The 19,203-nt window shown below is 43.1% G+C and overlaps 1 protein-coding gene across 12 annotated transcripts in view; it reads left to right on the forward strand.

Annotated features, from left to right (window-relative positions):
• The window catches only part of PPFIBP2 (PPFIA binding protein 2), a 143,934-nt gene that overhangs the window by 21,295 nt on the left and 103,436 nt on the right, over positions 1 to 19,203 (forward strand). For 10 of the 12 annotated variants that reach the window (XR_010794936.1, XM_066638634.1, XM_066638642.1 and 7 more), the window contains exons 2-4: positions 5,882 to 6,034; positions 6,814 to 6,911; positions 17,036 to 17,250. Coding sequence is in view for 11 of the 12 variants with exons in the window: in XM_066638634.1 (XP_066494731.1) it covers positions 6,848 to 6,911; positions 17,036 to 17,250 (279 nt within the window). In the remaining variant the exon portion in view is untranslated. The remainder of the gene's footprint in view (positions 1 to 5,881; positions 6,035 to 6,813; positions 6,912 to 17,035; positions 17,251 to 19,203) is intronic. The other 2 variants (XM_066638594.1, XM_066638603.1) reach the window with 2 other exon arrangements.

Below are 19,203 nucleotides of genomic sequence, written 5' to 3' on the forward strand. Positions count from 1 at the left end.
GCCAAGGACAGAAGGGTGTTTTTTTTTTATTTACTGTGCCATTATTGGGGTGGGGGTCCAGGGAGCCCTCCACTGGGTTCCCCACACCTCCTAATGTTTAAAAATGGGAGGAAAAAATGGGCACTTCAGGTTTTCATTGCAAAACCAGAAGTGCCCATTTTTTTCTGTTTTTAAACATTTGGAGACGTTGAGGACTCCTTGGACCCCCCCCCCCCAGGACAATGGTGCTATCTCCTGGTAAGTTTAAAAAAAAACAAAAAACAATTCTCTGTTCTCAGTAGCAGTGTGATCCTGGGGATTGTTTTGCTACTTTCCCCCACCCATTAAAGGGATAGGGACAGGGCTTCCTTGGCTGGAGCGTCACAATGCCCCAGTTTGGGAAGCCCTGCATAATGGTGGTGGTGGGGGGGGCACCTGCTATTCCACATCTACTGAAAGTCTCACCTGGTTTTGAATGGGAAGTCCAATGAATTCTTGACTTGCTGATTGGTTTTCAGAAGGTGGGGTATAAGTGGTGTGCTGTTCTTGACTTAATCTTTACCAACAGGGAAGGATTGGCCAAGGCAGTGAAAGTGACAGGGACTTTGAGCAAAAGTGACCACTTCTTGGAATTATTGATATTGAGGGAAAGCCGAGGGTGGTCAGACATGGATCCTGGATCGCAAGAAAGCTGATTTTAATGGACTCTGAGGACAACTGGGCCTTACCTAATGGCTAGAACTTCTTAAGGAGAAAATGGTCCAAGTGGGACAGGATATTTTGAAAAGTGAGATACTGATAGCATAACTGCAACAGTCCCTCTGAGAAGAAAAGTCCAGTTTAAAACCTTCCTTAGTTTTTGGGAGACAACTAAGGAAACGACTATGGCTGCACTAAGACTTTTCTGAAAAAACTGAGATGCAAGAAGAATGTGTATAAAAAGTTGAAAGAGGGATAGTTAAAAAGAAACTATGCACAAGTAGAATCCTTCGCTTGCTGTATGGCAGCTTTTCAGCATTACTGGGTGCATGATGATGACGACAGCAAATGTCATCATTAGACTCCTGGGAACGCTGGAGTTTGTAGTGTGTGGAACTCAATTTCAATGGAGTTTGAGCTGTGCAGCCACTCAGCTTAAAGGGAACCGTGGTTGGGACAGCAAGGAAGTAGATTTAGGATGGACATGAGGAAGGATTTCTTAACTGTAAGAACTGTCTGGCACTAGAATCATCTTTTCTCATACAGTGGTGGTCTCTCCCTCATGGGAAATTTTCAGACGGGAGCTAGATGGCTGTCTGTCAGGGATGTAATAGTTGCCTGTGCTGTGCAGAGGATTAGTCTAGATCAAGGCTGGGCGAACCCCAGTCTGAGGGTCAGATCTGGAGTTCTGCTGAATCCTTCCCTCCCAGGACCTGCTCTTTGAGTCCCGGAGCACCAAAGGACTGCATGTCCTCAGTTTGGGAAGACACAACGCGACTCCAGCCAGTCGTGTCTTCACAGAAATGCCTGGGGCATTGCACCATAGACACGATTGGCTAGAGCATCACTTTGTCCCGATCTGGGCACATGCAGACCTGGAACTCAAAGTGCTGGTGGTTCTGGGAACGCATTCCTGGTGTCCAGCAGTGTGAGCGCTGTTGGTCTAGATCTGGATTTCTCAACCATCTTTTGCTCATGGCCCTATCCTGAACCTTATTTCATTATATGCCTGGAAGTTTGGATGGCCAGCTCAGAAATTTACTGTGGTCCTCTATTCCATTTTTTCCATGTGGTCCTCTAAAGCAGGGGTTTTCAGTCTTTTTCATCTCATGGCACACTGACAAGGCACTAAAATTGTCAAGGCACACAATCAGTTTTTGGACAAATGACATGTCACACCACACTGACAGCAGGAGCTCACATCCCCCAGTGGTCCTACTAACAAATGATCTTTCCCCAAACTCCCACGGCACACCTGCAGACTCTCCATGGCACACCAGTCTGCCACGGCACAGTGGTTGAAAAAGGCTGCTCTAAAGTATAGTGTGGCCCCCTGGGGCCTACATGACCCACACTGAGAACCCCTGGACAAGATGGCCTCCAGGGCACCTACCAAATCTTAACATTCTATGATTCTATGTCAGAGAAGCTAATTTGATTGAACAAAATAGTGACACATAGAGTTGAATGACTTTCTGAGACCGGAGGGGAACTGACTTGCTACTGACTTGCTAACTGTTTGCTAACTGGTGAATAAACTGGAAAAAGCAAACTGGAGTGAGATAAATTCAAGTACTATTTCTCTGTTCTGTATTGAACCAATTGCTTTTGCGCTCTCCATAGGAGGAATAGAGAGAATGTGTGTTGCATACATGAAATTCTAGTTATGAGTTTATGGGGCCAGATTTCATCCAGGAGTTCATCTTTTCTCCCTGCGCACCCAAGCAGTTGTTGTTGCCAACTGCCCAACAGTCAATAGACTGGCATCAAAGTATCTTTACTTCTTGTATGAACAGGATGACCTTTCCTGTCGGTATATTTTGAGTTCAACATTATGGAAGGGACAGTACAGTATCTCCAGGTATCAGATGCTTGAAGATGGGGTCCCAAGAGGGAATGGATCTCTCTCAGTTAGCAATGATGTTGCATGGCCCAAGCTCGTACCAATCCTGGCTGCTCTTCCAGCAATGACCCCCATCCTGTCCTGCATCTTTCTGGGCTGCAGGCTGTGAGCTGTCAGGATACACAATTTTGATGTAGATTCTGTTCAGGAAAAAAAAATGGCACAGAAATATTTTAAATAAATTTGCATGAGGGGCACATTCTCAGCCTAAATGAATTGAAGGGAAGAATTGTCTCTTCTAGAGTATGTAGCCATAAACAGTGTCAGGTTTCTGAGGACAGAGACCTGCACTGGCTCCCTCTATGATGGTGTGTTGGGTACTACTATTGCTGGTCCTGAGGTTTCAGGAGTTAGCTGGGCCAAATGATGAGCCTTCTGTTGGGCTGACGACTGATGCGTCCTCAGGTCAGAAGTTCCTTACCAAGAGAACATGGCATGTTCTCCCCTTGTCAGTGTGTTCAGATTTGCAACCAAAGTGACTGAACAGCCAGAGAATAAGATACTGAGCTTAGTGAAATAAAAGAACCACTTAAAATTTGCTATTTTTCATGTACTTGTGGGGATATATACCTGTGTGCATGTCCAGGCTGGAAATTGTGTAAGAGTCTATTCTGACATGTATACACTAGTTTTGGAAGTGTCTCTGAGCTCTGGATATATGACAAAAGAAGCATTTGGGCAACTTATGGTCCATGCTGCTTTTTCATCTGAGTAAGAAAAATGCCTTGCATGAAGTGATCCAGTGATTTTCAACCTTTCGCATCTTGTGGCACACTGACAAGGCAATAAAATTGTCAAGGCACACCATCAGGTTTTTGACAATTGACAAGGCACACCATGCTGTCAGTGGGGGGCTCACATCCCCATTGGCCCTACTAATAAATGATCTTCCCCCAAATTCCTGGGGCACACCTGTGGACCACTCGCGGCACACTAGTTGAAAATGGCTGAAGTAACCCTTTGTGAGTGTGTAGCATATGCTGGAAATCTCTAGTTCAAATCTTAGTTGAGCGAGGCTGGGTTCTGCCCTGTAATCGGGAATAGTAACACTGAGTGACTTTATAGGGTGCTGCAAAGCTTACTGAAATAATGCATTGCATTTGCTCTGTTAGACAGTGTGTTCCCAGTCTTACGCATGTTCACCAAGAAGTAAGTGCCGCTGTATTCAGCGGTGCTTAATCACTAGTAAGTGTGCATAGGATTGCTGTGTAATTGTCTTGCACAAGTACTTGTGCAAATCCCAATGAAATGAACGTTGACTTCTTCAGTCTAGTTGGGGAAATTCTGTGATATAACCATAATATTTAGCTTATGTTCTCAGATGAGGTTTAGGGCTAAGTGAATTCTTTCAAAGGGCACATACTTCTTTGTAATAATCCTATTTCCTGAAATGAACTCTGCCACTTGCAAGCAGATTTAATCTTAAAAACAAGAGGTTCTGTTAGGAATGCCTGACTTCTGGCCAAAACTCTTTGTAGGCTCTACCACCTGAGGAGTTACATGAATCTGGAGTCGAGCAAGTCTGGGAGTGTTGAAAAACATCAAAGGAACTTCAGTTAAATATTGGCAGGTGCTGCAAACCAAAATATGTGCAGCTATTAACATGAGGTGTAGGAGAGCATGGGGGGGTGACCTTCTGGCCAATATGCACTGCTTTTTATTTTCAATTAACACCACTACCAGTGTGTTAGATTTTACCATCCAGTACATTTTTGTTTTCAAGCAGGTCACATTTCTTTTTGGAAACAGAAAAGGCAGTATGTCATAAGTTGTGCATCCTCAGTTAAAGTATAAGCACTCTAATTTCCAAATGGTAAAAGAAAGTGAGTGTACAGTGACTGCTAGTATGTAATAATGTGTTAAAGTCAGTGCACATAGGAAGATGTCTGCAGGTTCTTCCAAAGTGGTGGTGATCTCCTTCAAGCGGCACAAATAGTTGCTTTTCTCAATATATTTAAATAGTATCATGTGTTCTGAATTAGGTTGTTGGTAGGATATCCAGAATTGTGGTGAAAATCAACAACTTTTTGACTGCAGAGGAAATGTACCACTGAATACTTAAAAGATCTGGGCATCCAGACCTTTTCCAATGTCCTATGCAAAATTTTGCATCTCTCTTCTGCTATTTCGAGTTCACAACTATTGCAGTATTTGAAAATAGATTGTGTAAGTCCTCTTGGGGGGGGGGGAAAGCTGCATGCTTATAAACACAGTATGGTCTCAGCTTGATGCTGTGTAAAATATTCACAAAAGTTATTCTTTAACTTTCCATATGACTTCAGAGGTTAATTGCTTAAGGGTAACCATGTTTGTCTTTAAAGTGCCAGAAGATTCTCCATTTTTGTTTTTCAACAACAGACTAGCAGTTTTATAGTGATACAGATTGTTCCCTTGATATCACAACTCTGCTTAGGCATTGGAAGCATGAATACAGACTAAGGACCCAATCCTATCCAACTTTCCAGCACTGATACTAGCTGTGCCCACAGGGCTTGCACTGCATCTTGTGGTGGGGGGCAATCACGGGTGCCTCTGCAAGGCAAAGGAATGTTTGTTCCTTTACCTCAGGGCTGCATTGCGGCTGCCTCGGCACTAGAAAGTTAGATAGGATTGGGTCCTGAGTCCTATTTCAAAATTGCACATAATTAATGCTTTGAGAGCATCACTTGGAACTCTTCCCTTGCTTCAGTTACCATCCTTTACAAGTTCAGCATTCCCTTTTAAATGTCATCACATACTCCCTTTAGCTAGCGTGGGAGAAGTCACTTCCCACTCGCCCTATCCTGGATACTGGCCCAAACTTGCTGTAACTAAAGTTTGATGTCATGAACTCTGATGCTGTCAAGCTCTTTTACCACCAGAATCTATTTAGCATGCCTTCCCCATACACATGCACACTAATAAAACTGACAAGGTTGTAGGAAAGTGTAGTCAGTTTCTCAGAGAACAGGTGTGGACAGTGAATGAAACCTGCATTAGTGAAACTGACAAGATTTGGCTATCATACCTCCCTGCAGGAAGGCGAAGTTAAAAGGTAGGGGCTAGAAAAGTCTGCTCCAAATGTGTGCACAGTTCTCTGGAAAAAGATTGGTTAATGACTGAATAGATGACACAAAAAGTGGAGGAAAGTTGACACATGTTTGTAGATCCACCTTTCTGTAAAGACACAGAGTGACATAAGTGTGTTTAAAATTGCATTTCTTTCTTCCATACAAAAGAAAAATACCAGCCCCAGAAAAGAGACTCAAAAGAGCAAGTGTTTTATTTAGGGTTGCTTGATTTGTGATATTTTCCCTACAGAGAGTGAAACATACGTGGATGGGAAAACAGTGTCCGCTGTCACTTTGGAAGTGCAACATAATTATTTCTCAACGAATACCTGGATCAGGAATGCTTCCTGAGCTGCACGTGATCACAGCAATATAATCACCTCTGTGCTTCAGAGGTGAGAAGGTATGGTTTTCTTATCCTATGCAGCTGGTAGGAGGTTTGCATTGTAGGAGGGCCTAGAATGGTCATTCAAAGAGTTCCTAAGACTTAATTTCTTAATGTTTCACTCCACTTTTATTTAATTTTTATTTTTATTTCAAAGGTTTCTGTCTTGTACTTTCTCTTTCTGTTAGGTGCACTCTCAAGCCAGTTTTACAATACGCTTTTATTTATAGGAGTTTTATATGTAGATTTGTCAAGCAGTGCCTGAACCAGGCAGTGGTCCACAGGTTTTCTAGGTGAAAGACCTGGCAACCGGTTTGCATTCCGATTGTACATCACTGTTTTGGAAAGGTTTAGTATGTTGAAGGGGATCAATGCCAGCATCTGTGGTGCACCTGGTGGATACAAAGGGCTGTTCTTGCAGTTTGAACTCTCTGTTCTAGGAGCACCAACTTCAGTTCCTGCAGCTCCATGATTAGCCTGTGTAGATGTAACTCTGGAGTTCTGTTGGATGCTGATTGGTCTTTTACTAAAGCATATGTGTTGCCATTAGTCTTGTATGGCTGGGGTGAGACGTGGATTACTCAGCAACTTGAATCTTGTTCAAATTCAACAAGTAAAATTATGGAAGACAAGTACTATTTTGAGTTCTGCCTTAACCAGTGACGCTTAGGAGTCAAGTTAAACTTAAAACTGTGCTGTTCTTTGCCAACAGTCAGGAAGCTCAGACAATTGATGGCATAGTTGCGTTGATATGACTTAATAATAATTAACTTTTTCTCCCTTGTCTTTCCTTTTAGGCCAAGAAGAAAAGGTCTGAACAAGTTAGAAATCATGGCTTCTGATGCTAGCCATATGCTTGAAGCTGCTCTAGAGCAAATGGATGATATTATTGCAGGTATGATATTTTGAAGTCCTACTTTAACCTTTGTGTCCTACTGGTAGTCATTCTGAGTACTGTCAAATCTAATGTGTGGCAAGAGAGGATTCAGTAGTCTGAAATACCGTGTGTGTTTGAACTTGTGAACTTTTCTAAATCTTTTTGTTAGTTCGCAACAGCTGCATCTTCAAGAGGTGTTAAATCAACTTCAAAACACTTTTTAAAAAATATGCTGTAGAACAGCTGTGCTAATCAGTAGCAAAATTCAGCTGATCTCAAGAGTGTACGCATATGTATGTAAGCACATATAGGAATAAAATTAAAATGTAAACGCAAAAAGAAGTTTAACCCAGCAAAAATGCCTCAGATCCCAGGGAAAGATGCACTTCCAAAGATACAGGAACCATTTTAAAATAAGGAACTTAGAATACACATAAGAAATATAGGTATACTTAAGTGTTGAACTAGAACCATGCTATCTGATGTGTGCGAGTATTCAGTTTAACATGATTCTTTTTTAAATGTTTCTGAAAATTGAGTTTTTGTTAATGTACTGTAATGGTGGAATTTCTGCCAAATAATAGGAATGTTTGTGGAATAATTGAGCTCACCTCTGTATACCTGCACTCACCCTTCAAGCCTTGGCTTCCAAGGTAGTCTGACTCTTTTGTTTGTTAAAGATATGTTGGCTACAAGGCATGCAAATAGGACTGAGATGCTGTTGGACATTGGAGCAGTGGCTGCTGATGTCACCAAGGCACTGATACCTCCCTAAAGTGAAAGCAGTGGTATTCCCCTGCATGGGCAAAAGGGTAGTTTTTCTAGGGCAAAAGGGTAGTTAGTCTGCTTTATCTTAGGTGAAAGTTTTCAGGCTCTCTAAGGGCCCAATCCTATCCAATTTTCCAGTGCAGCCATGCCAGTGGGGCATGCGCTGCATCCTGTGGTGGGGAGGCAGTCACAGAGGCCTCCTCAGGTAAGGGAACATTTTGCTCCCTTACCTTGAGGCTGCATTGTGGCTGCACCTGTGCTGGAAAGTTGAATAGGATTGGGCTATAAAACACTTGTTTTCTGATATTCTCCCTCCAGCTCATACCAAAAAGTGGTTTAGGCAATGAAGCTAACTGTTGTCTGATGGATTGAGGTATGGGAAGATTCAGAAGTTGGTTGTAATAATGAGCTGTTTTACAGTATACTTCCCTTCAAGAGAACACTGAACTACTTGGTTACTCATTACTATGAAGTCTGGTATAACGTTAACCATATGAATGGAAACACAAGCTAAAACAATCTTAAAATTAATCCTCTGCGTCCACCCCCATAAAATTATTTTCAATGAATGTGTGAAGCTTATGATGTTGCCATTTGAGGATGTTGTACCCTTGGAAACTGAATGAATATTTCTCATGTCAGAATATTGCAGCTTTTTCGGACATAGTAACAGAAACCGCAGCCCCCCAACTACAATTATTATCTACAGCGTAGAACTGCCTTAGCCACAGAGAGTGGTTTGTGGATTCCCCTTCCTCCCCCCACATGCAGTGGAGAGTTCCAGGCACTTTTTTCCAGGATCAGTGTTGTTTGACAGAGATTTACACTGAATTGTAGGGTTTTTTTTTTTTTTATAGTACAGGTGCAGCCCATTTATCCATGGATTTTTTTATCTGCAGATTTGTCTCAACACAAATGGGGTGGGGGAATGGAAAGTCTCACACACCTTTGCATCCTTTGCCCCCACTGGCGTCTCACTCTGTTTCCAGGCAACCCAAAACACTGCAAAAAGGCTGCGCCTCGCCCAGGCAGGGAATAGCCTTGGAGCCATGGAAGAGGTTCCCCTTGCAAAGGAACAGTAACACTCTTGGAGCCCCTGAGCCAGCAAAGAGGCTGAAGAGGGGAAGGGGGAGCGGAAAACCTCTGTAGCCAGAGCACGTGCAGCAAGGTGGAGCGTGTGCTCACTCTCTCTCTCTCTCTCTCTCTCTCTCTCTCACTTACACACACACACACACACACACACACACACACACACACACACACACACACAAAGGTGCAGGTGTGGTAGCAACAGAGGGGATTGCTTTAAAAAACCCAGGGAGTGTTTGCCGAATCCCCCCCCCCATGGTGCAGGCAATCAGGACACAAGCAAGCCTTCCCACCAAGCAAAGCATGAGATTTAGCCTACAATCCTCTCCACACGTTCCTGGGAGTAAGCCCCATTGACTTCAATGGGGTTTACTTCTGAGTAGAAACGCATAGGGCTGGACTCTTAAAAGTTCAGCATTCCAACTGTGAAAGAAGTTGGGCAGCTGGCAATGGGGAGGGCTCAGGAGGGGAAGGCAGGAGGGGGAGGAAAGGGGATTGCTTTAAAAAACCCAGGGAGCGTTTGCCAAATTCCCCCCCCCCCCAGATGATGCAGGCTCTCCTGCTCCAGCAAGCCTTGGGAAGCCTTGGAGAGACAGATGAGGGTGAGCAGAGAGCCGGACTACAAGTCCCAGAATGCTCTGGGGCAGAGGAGCTTCCATGATGGTGGTGGCCAGGGAGGGCTGCAGGGGCGGCGGCAGCGAAGAGGAAGAGGAGAACCTGCAGCGCTGTTGGGAGGCCGCCTGGGACACAGAGGACGAGGCTTCCCAAGCAAGCTCACCATTCCAACTGTGAAAGAAGCAGGACAGCTGGCAACAGGAGGGCTGAGTACGTAGCGGAGGGGAGGGGATTGAGAACAGCTGCCTTAGTTTCCTTTCATCCGGAAGTGTCAGGCTGCAGCATGTTTGCGTAACTCTATGGCATTTAGCACAACGCGTTTTTTGTTAATCGCGCCGAGTCACGGAACGGAACTAACGCAGGTAAATAGGCCCCACCTGTAATCTGTTTTTGACGGACGTTTTACAAGGGTGCAGAAGCATGCTGTACTAGTCCTCAAACAGCATAAATATTCCAAAAGCCTTTTACTAACCTTTTCCACAAAAATAAAATAAAACCACACACTACTCCAGGTGTTTCCCATGATCTCTCTTGCTGCATGTTCTTTCTCTTGCAATCAAAGTTCAAAGAAGTTTTCAGTTCCCATGTAGACAGACCAGGTGTCCATTTCAGAAACCTGCAGGCAGCTAATAGCCTAACTTGTCCATTCTAATCAGGCCACACCAAGCCTAGGGAAAGAGCCACTGTCTTTGATTTAAATGACACGTATGGAAATGAAGGCTGGAAATGCCACTGCGATGAGACTGACATCACTATGCCATCCATGGAGATGGGAAAAGAAGTGACCCGGTCATTTGAGCTGGTTACGTGCAACACTGACTTCCAAAGTTGCCCTTATGGTAGGCTTGTTCAAGGTAGCAGTGTAGGTCATGTAGGTAACTGAAGTCAGAGCGTAAACAGCCTTTCTGCCTTTAAACAAGATTTGGCATACTTCCAGAGCTCGTAGGGATAAAAGCCTCCTCGCTTGCAATTATGCACAATTTGAATATGATGTTCCATTTGGAGTGTGTAAGGGTAAAACTGTCTGACCAGATCACTGTGGAATTGCATTTGATCTGATCAAAAGTGACAGAGAAGTCAGTGTCTCTAGGCTTTTTTGCTTTGCTACTGCTCTACGGATAACTGCTGTGAGAATTGGGGATGTTGGATGGTTAGCCTTAGTTAGCAGATTCACTTACAACATAGCCTTACATTTGCAGAAGAGGGAATAATGAGCATGACTGTTTTCCCAATGTGGCATGCATGTGTGAGCACTGTAAGGCCCTGTGTTTCAAATATAGCTATATAATCAAATGTGGGGAAATCTATGCACGAAAAAAGAATCCCGGAAACTATTTTTGTCTTCCTGGAGCGGTTCACCTCAGTCTGGGAAGCATCACAAAATTGTCTCTGTAATTTCAATATTTAGGAAGTGATGTGGCCAATCTACAATGCATATTTTTCACAACAAGCACAGAAGCTGTTATAATGGTCGGATAGCCAGACAGAGCCATTTAATCCATGTTTCACATGTGCTTGTTCCAAGTATAGCTTTATTCACTAGTTTCAGCTTAGGCAAGGGTCCTAATGACTTCAGAAGGGGTAAAAAGAACAGCTTTGCTTTGACATTTGCATCATTGTTCATCTTTTAGGCTGGAAATGGTAACTCCACAATGTTGCCCCCAGTGGTGCACTGACAAAAGATTATTCCTCTTCATTCATCATTTTAATTATAATTGAAATGAATCATTAATTCTCTGTTGGATCCTGTAATAGCATACCAAAAGTTGTCATGGCTGCTTTGCTGGCAGGATCTTCAGTTTGTCGCATTGTCTTCTGCCTTCAGAATACATTGTAATTGGCTGAATAGACCATGCTTCATTTAGAATGCCATTGCGCTGTTCTGCTTCTGTTGTCAAAGCTGTTAATGCTACGTGAATGCCATATGTAGAAGGCACTGTATGTTGCCCATTTCCTGAACCTTAACTGAATAGCAGACTATGAATTTTGCGGCACATAGATTCATTGTTGGAGTGTGTGCATGTGTGTAGTTGTAGGTTGAAAGTCTTCTTCCAGCTTGGAAAGCTTCCATGAATCATGCCATAGCTTAATCAATCGACATAATGACTGAAAATGTTTAGTAAGATCTGGGGGAGGGGGACTTAATAGAGGAGTATGTTAACAAAAGTACTTCAAATTGCTTTTCTTCTTCTGCGATCAGTTACTATTTTGGCAAACTGAATTTTCCTTTCATTTCTAATGTTAGCAAAGAGTTGTGTTTTGTTCTGAAAGAGTTTTTTAGTTTATATATTTATATATGTCATTGCCTATATACATACCTAGGTCATTGCCTGTGTGTTGTACACATGAACATACACATATACTTCCTCATTGCCCTATAAAATAGATCCTCAAGCCGACACTTATCATGTGTGACTACAGGTAGAACCTGTTTTATCCACAGATCTGGCCCAAAACAGATCAGCGCCTTCTGGGACTTCCCCGGGCCTTCCAATACCTTATAAGACATTTAAAACAACACTACTAGTTTCCCTTCGGAAACCGGAAGTCATGTTTTTTAGGCCATTCTGAAGCCCACAACGGCTGAGCGCAGATGTGCGCAGTCTCTATGGGCTTCACAACTCCAGTCACCTTTGGAGGCTTTAAAGGGGCCGAAACAGCGGATCTCAGTATCCGCAGAGGGCGAAAATGGATCCCTTGTGGATATCAAGGCCCTACCTGTAATGTGATATCTAAGCAATTGTGATGACCCTGCCTGCTCCACCTTCTCCTGTGAGAGTATGTTCAAGGTGGGAAAGGTACAGTATAGTGTTGCTATATAGGGATGGCAGACCAGGTCTAGACTGAGGGCTCTTGTACCAACATGGGGCTTATGGTAAAGGCTTTGTTTTGTTTGGCTATATCAGGGTTCAGTTATTATTATTATTATTATTATTATTATTATTATTATTATTATTATTATTATTATTATTTAACCCTTTATCATATCCCCCTAGTTCCACTAACTGGAGGATTCACAGCAAACCGCTCATCATGAACTTGTCCTAACTAGGGTAGATGTGTTGCCTGGTGGAAAGGGTTGTGCCCAACAAGGGGCACCAACCAAAATGAACCAAATGGGGGCCAACTTCTTGCCAGTACTGCTTGGTGCCAGGAGAGCTGACCCTACACCCCAGTGGGTAGATGCCACTGAGGGATGGTCAGGGCTAGGGTAACCCTTTTGTCCCACTCCAGAGGCATTTGCCTCTTCCTGCTGTCTTGTTGCAGTTGGCTTCTGACTCCTTGCCTCCTATGGCCCCCACTCCTTCAGCTCTCTTCCTCTTTGCTCTTTCCCATTATTTATTAGTAGAAATTCAGAAAGAAAAGTACTACAGTAACTTAGGCAAAAAGAAGTAAGACATCACGGTGCATCCTTGTGGAATGAAGTTTGCAAAAGACCTGCATTTCTTAGATGTCTTAAGTCTATATTTTAATTGGTGGTTTGTCGACACTTGCCACATGTTGGTAATTTGTAATCAGTGGTTGTCTGGGAAATTTTAAACTGCAGGAGCTCATCATAGCCCCACAGCCACACCCCATCAAGACTATAGCAAAAAAAAAAATCAACTTTACATTTCTTCATCAGTGTCTTTCCTCTTCTGTGACATTTCTACATAGAAACTTACTATACTTTATTTAATGATCTAGGTCACTTCAAACGCTTGGCATGAGTTGCAATTGTTTTAAAACAAAAGTATAACAATTGAAAAATTGAGATTTAAAAAGCATATAAGCGTACCAGCCTATGAATATTTACTCAGAAATAAATCACACTTTGTTCAATTGGTCTTACTCCCAGGTAAACTTGCATAGGATTGTAGCTTTAATGTAACATGAACTACACACTATCTCTCAGGTAGTCTTTGGGAAAGGCAATGGTCCCTAGAAATTAACATATGCCCCAAGGCATATTTTTTCAGTTTGCCTCTTGCTGAGACTGATGTTCCTTCTCAGCCAAGGTCCTTTTGAGAATGTTTCAAAGGTGGGGGTTCCTGAGCGTTCCTGCTGATCACATCAACATCCCTTTTATAGAAGTCCTGGAGCTCTGCTCCCTGTCTAATACCCCTACTTGTGTGGTATCCTGGTATTGTCATCTTTGCACTGCTTCTATAACACACAGTGTGTCACATCATGGTTCTTGTGCATTATTTGGAAAGTTTCCATGCCATTTGCCAGCCACATCCAGGAATGCATGGTGCTCTCTGGTATGAAAATTATCTACAGTCAGGAAAAGTCAGGTAATGAGCCTTGGTGCATGTTCGAAAAGTGGTAGACCCCAAGCTGGCTGCTGCTTGAAGTGTATCATATATAGTGTATCCCTTTGTGTGAGTTTTCTTATGAGCCCAAACATCTTTCAGAGTGCTTGGAAGCATTGTTCCTCTAAGGTGCATGGCCTGAGTGCACCTCACTTCCATTATCCACGCAGCAACCTGAAAGTTTGGTGATGACAGGATGCCATCGCCGAATGTCCAGGGTTGGTATTGTGATGAGTCGCAACTTTACACAGCTGCAGGGGAGGTCCACGCACAAGCACCGACCTTGCATAGGGAACACTATGGAAGTGGAAGTGGTCCTTTCAGTCTGCAAAATATGCGACATATCTGTGGTTCGGCCTTTACCAGGGTTTATGCATTTTAGATGTATATGCCTGTAGCAGACTGGAAGAGCGGACAGGAAATGAGATGCTGTGTGGCTATTTCTTTGATACCACATTAAATTTTCCTTTTCCAATTTATTTTCCTTGCTTGCTTTGCACATCTTTCTGGATGAATAAACTTGAGTGCGAAGGTGTGATTAAGAGCTAAAAGAGAGAAAGCAGCTCTGTAATCTGTGCTGAACCACATTTTTCTGTGATTTAAATCCTTGTTTTGAATTTCTACTTTGCTTCTCTATCTCTGTGTGTTTCATCATAAATTCCTCTGCAGGCAGTGTCCTTCTATTCCTTTATTTTTCCCTTCTAGCAGGTAAGTGAAAAGGCTAGTGTGGCATCTGCAGCAAGTTGGGTTAAAAATAACACAGCACAAAAGAATGGCATGTGTCTGTGACTGAGAGAGAGAGAGATTGTGTTCCCTCCGTAATGGGCTGGGGTATGAGCGCCTACTTTTCCCCACCTGCTCAGAAAAAGAAAGCTATCCGGGAAGATCTGTATCTTATAATGCTTGAATATAGAATTCCCTGTCCTTAAGTTTATGAAATGTTCCATCTTTAGAAGCCTTTCATCAGGATCTTAAAATGTTTCTTGTAGTCTAAACTTCTGATTTTGTATTGATCTTTAATATTGAGTGTTCTTGCAGGTTTTTATGGATGTTGATTTACTGCTATTCTGTATTTTATTTGCTTTGCTCTCTTATTTTATTATGGGATGATTGCCACCCTGGAGGTGGGGGAAAGCAAAATGAGGGGGCAACGGGGAGGGCAGAATGGGGTGGCAACAGGGGGTGGGGGATGAGCGGATCATCTCTGGGAGGGGGCTGGTCCAGACAGTGGTGTCGCTAGGGGATACGGGGGTTGCAGGCCGCACAGAGTGACGTGCACAGGGGTGGTGGTGATACACACTAGTGACCAAAATCGTGGTTTTTAGGAATAATACCATCATGTTATATACCTTTCGATGCGTAATTTACAGCAGAATGCAATGAAAAACACCAGAGTGAAGTATCTCCATTCTATCAAAAGTTAAAGCCAGAAAACCAGAAAACAAAAAATGCAACTGTCTTATGTATCATAAAAGAACATTTCCTGTATTCAAAATGGACCAATGAGACTGTTTGAAGAGCCAATGAGATGTTGTTATGACACAGCATGCAACCAATGTTAGTAAGGTGACACCAAGGGGGGGTGACACAAAGAGTGACCAAAATTGCGATTTGTAGGAATAATACCATCATGTTATATACTATTCTATGTGTAGTTTATAGCAGAATGCATTGAAAAGAAACCATGTTGAAATATCTGTGTTCTATCTAAAGGTATGGCCAAAAAAACTAGCAGGATGGGGTAATGGTACATCAATATGCCCACCACCTGGGTGATTGCCCCACCCACTGCATGGGAGAAGGTCCATCATGGGGATGAACCGCTGGCCTTCTGCACCAGGTGACACAAACTCTAGTGACACCACTGGGTCCAGTGGCAGCAGCGGCCAGACAGCCCTCCTGAATGGAACCAGTACATAACTTCGGGACTTAGTGCATAGGATTACAGCTCATAGGTCAAATTCCTACCCCCATGGACATTTTATTTTATTGGACTTGCAGCTTGCCTTATCTCAGATAGTTGTAAGTAGTTAGTCCTCTCATTGCTTAAGACGTTTTGAATTGGGGGGGGGGGGAAGTGTGCAGAAATTTCCATCCAATAAATGGGTCTTCCTAAGGGCCAGAAGTTCTGACCCTAGTGGTTCACTCTCTTTTTGATTACCTTAAGCTAGAGGTTCTCAAATATTTAGCATCAGGACCCACTTCTTAGAATAAGAATCTGTCGGGACCCACTGGAAGTGATGTCATGACTGAAAGTGACATCATCAAGCAGGAAAATTTTTACCAGTCTAGGCTGCAATCCTACCCATACTTCCCAGGAGTAAGTCCCATTTACTGTCATTGTTAAAAGCTTTTAACAACAGATAGTTGTTCATTTTGTTGATATCTGTCTTTGACAATTGGTAAACATGGTTGGCCAGCTGCTAGCATTTTCCAGTTTGCCTCTCCCAGGCCAGATCATGCAATGATTTTGATGTGCTCTCTTTTTACAGTTGGGTCTTACATAGCTCTGCTGAAATTACTGGAAGCTGCACAGACATTTGTTGGAATGCACCAAAAATCCTTCAGCGAAACTCACTTTTAAATAGTTACCAGAGTATGAACACGTGAAAGAACCAAGTTTTTTGGACTTAAAAGAATCCCAAATTAACTATTGCAATAGGAAAATACATACACTACTGGATTTCCTGCAAAATTGTCCAAAACTCTTCTAAATATTGCTTTTAGTGCTGTTTCCCTGAAAAAGTAGTGACATCTAACGGTTGATAGGAAGAATTGCAGGTAGCTGAGTTGGTCTCTCTCCCTCTCTCTCATCCCCCCCCCCCCCGGCATTGAAAGTATCTTGGGCATATCCACCCTGAAATTACTGTAATTATTGGGTGGTTATGATCCACTTAATAAAAGTAAATTGAAGAGTAAGGTTGTGTTCTGGTAAATATTGCTGAAGGAGCTTTTTTCCTGCATGTGCCACGAGTAACATTTGTGGAAAACATGAAAGTTGGATTTTTATGGCATGTTGTATTTGGTTGTATCTCCCGTCACCTCCCAGGATGAACACCAAGGCAGGGGGAAGATCAGCATAGTCCCCACCATTGGCCAGAGGATGGAACAACTACACAGAGTTTGTCTTTCCCTCCCTGCCTTAAAAGAACTCTGCTCCAATTGCTAGTTACCCATGAATTGGAAGAGCATGTGGAGACATCAGCCAGAGGACTAAGGGACACCTGGTTGTTTTCTAGTCTAATTTTAGACACCCCTGGGGATAATTTTGATTAAAAGGCAGAGAAAGACTTGTTGTGAGCCATCCTGAGCTGGTTCCCATTAAACTGGTTGTCCCAGTTTTGTTTTTTTCAACTTTCTTTGTTATGTTTTCAGGTACCAAAGCAGCTGCAGAATATACAAATGGTGTCTACGACATTGTGTCACCTGCTCAATCAATGTACTTCGGCACACTCCAAATTCTGCATCTGCTAGAAGACTTGAAAATGGCATTAGAAATGCTCAAGGATCCTCAAGAGAGAGAAGCTTTGCGGAATCAGATACCAGGGAGCACTGCAGCCTGTATACACGACTGGCTCGAGGAAAATTTGGTGAGCAGAGAAAACTAACAAGATCTCTCTCCTGCATGGTACGGGAGGAATATTTCCTCCTTCTTCAGATTTGTGCATCTGGTCTGTGCTTCCTTTGAAATACAAGGAGCTGTTAGATAACTAGCAAATAAGATTTATTTTGTACAAGTAGGACTGGCCTTTAGGAAGCATCATAGTTGTGAGCTTCTTCTAGGTTCAAGCCTTAAAATCTATATTTAAAGGATGTCAAGGAACAGGATTGAGAAAGATCACCACATTGGAGATCAGAGACCAGTTGAAACATGCATTTTGGACTCAGATCTAGCACACTGAAAGTGGGGTATGGTATGGTGGGGATACAATTTTTGAAGCAAAGGACTAGTGGGTGAGTTTGACATGAAGATGGTGAGGAATAGGGGAAACATTCTCCTGCCCACCACTTTCTTCACTGCTACTTCTCTCTAAGCCAGGCTCACTTCTGGTACTGGAGCCTCAACTCAAGGGAAAGTAGTAACAGAAAAAAAGAGGTAAGCTATGAATGTGTGATGGGATCTCTATGTCTCTTTTGTTTGCTCCCTTTTTGCTTTTGAAATCAGACCCATTCCACTTTCTGTGTGGTTACAGTGGATCTCGGTTTAAAACTCACATACATGCTGCTATCATGTCCAGCTTGGCTCTGAATCTTTGGAAAACTGTTGCCACGTGGAGTAAATAATAGATTATCTGGGCTGGTGAAAAATATAAGGGTAATAGATTGTGTTAGCATAATGGCTCAAGACTTTCTGTAATTTTGGTATAGGTGTCTCCCACTCATTTGACAGGTTAGGGACTGGAGCAGTGGTGAAAAGCAGAAATGGTTGAAAACCTGGTCTTTTTTTAGTTTACAAATGCTGCTTTCAATGATTTTTTTAGCTAGTGATTTGCAAAGGCCTTTCTTATCTTGCGAATTCTTGCTGTCACACAAAGATTTCTGCAAATGGAGTCTTGGTAAAGTCTTCAGGAATGGGAATAGATCAGGAGCTAAAGTTTAGTCTCTCTCTCTGTCTCTCTCCCTCCCTCCCTCCCTCCTTCCCTCTCACATACACGAACACACACATACCAAAGCAGTTTGAATCACCGTGTCATATGCAGACCAACATGGGGAGGACAATTTCAGACTTTAGAACAGCAGAGATAGGTTGAAAGAGTGGAGCATGCATTGAATGACTTCTGGGTATAATTGAAATATGTTGAAAGAGCAAATTGTTGGAAAAATGAATCATCAGAAAGTGGGTGAGCTTTCTGAATTTGGGTTAGTTATAAAGGTGGTGGTGTGTTTAAAATAAATGCTGTACAGTTTAGGAAGTGGTCATACACATTTCACCTTTGTCACCATTTGGGGAAGAGATTTACAATGCTAAAGAGACCTTGTTGTCTTGCCAGTTAATATGTACTACTAGTACATTGGAAAGCTTTCAGTCAGTTTGTTAACAAAGTGACCTGGCTTCAGATTGCATGTCCTTGAGGTCTTGTATCGCAGTTGGGAATTGGAATTCCTTGTGGGAAATGGAAGCCGGTCTAAATTTCAGAACGTTTTACTGGGCTTTGGTTTTCTGTGAATTGGTCAACTAACAGCGCAATCCTATCTTGTGCTGGAACAGGCAGGCCAGGAAGCCTGCGCTGTATCCAGTGCAAGATTGGGGCCAGAATTGGGTCGGCCGAAGGCAAGGGAAAACTCTTTCCCTTACGCTGGGTACACCACCACACCCCCAATGGGTCTCCTTGGACCTGCATTACCTCAGGAGGTGGCACAAGTCCAGGTAGAACAGAGAGGCTTGGAGCCACTCCATTCTGCTCGGGAAACGGGGTTGGGTCCCAACCCATCTCCCACTCCCTGCTCACCTGCCCCTGGAATGCCCTCCACCTCCCTCCCCCCCACCCTGGAACGCCTCCTTCATGCCTCCTCCCCGCCCTCTCCAGACACTGCGTCAGCCG

Source organism: Tiliqua scincoides, chromosome 1 (genome assembly GCF_035046505.1).
Source record: "Tiliqua scincoides isolate rTilSci1 chromosome 1, rTilSci1.hap2, whole genome shotgun sequence".
NCBI lineage: Eukaryota > Metazoa > Chordata > Lepidosauria > Squamata > Scincidae > Tiliqua > Tiliqua scincoides.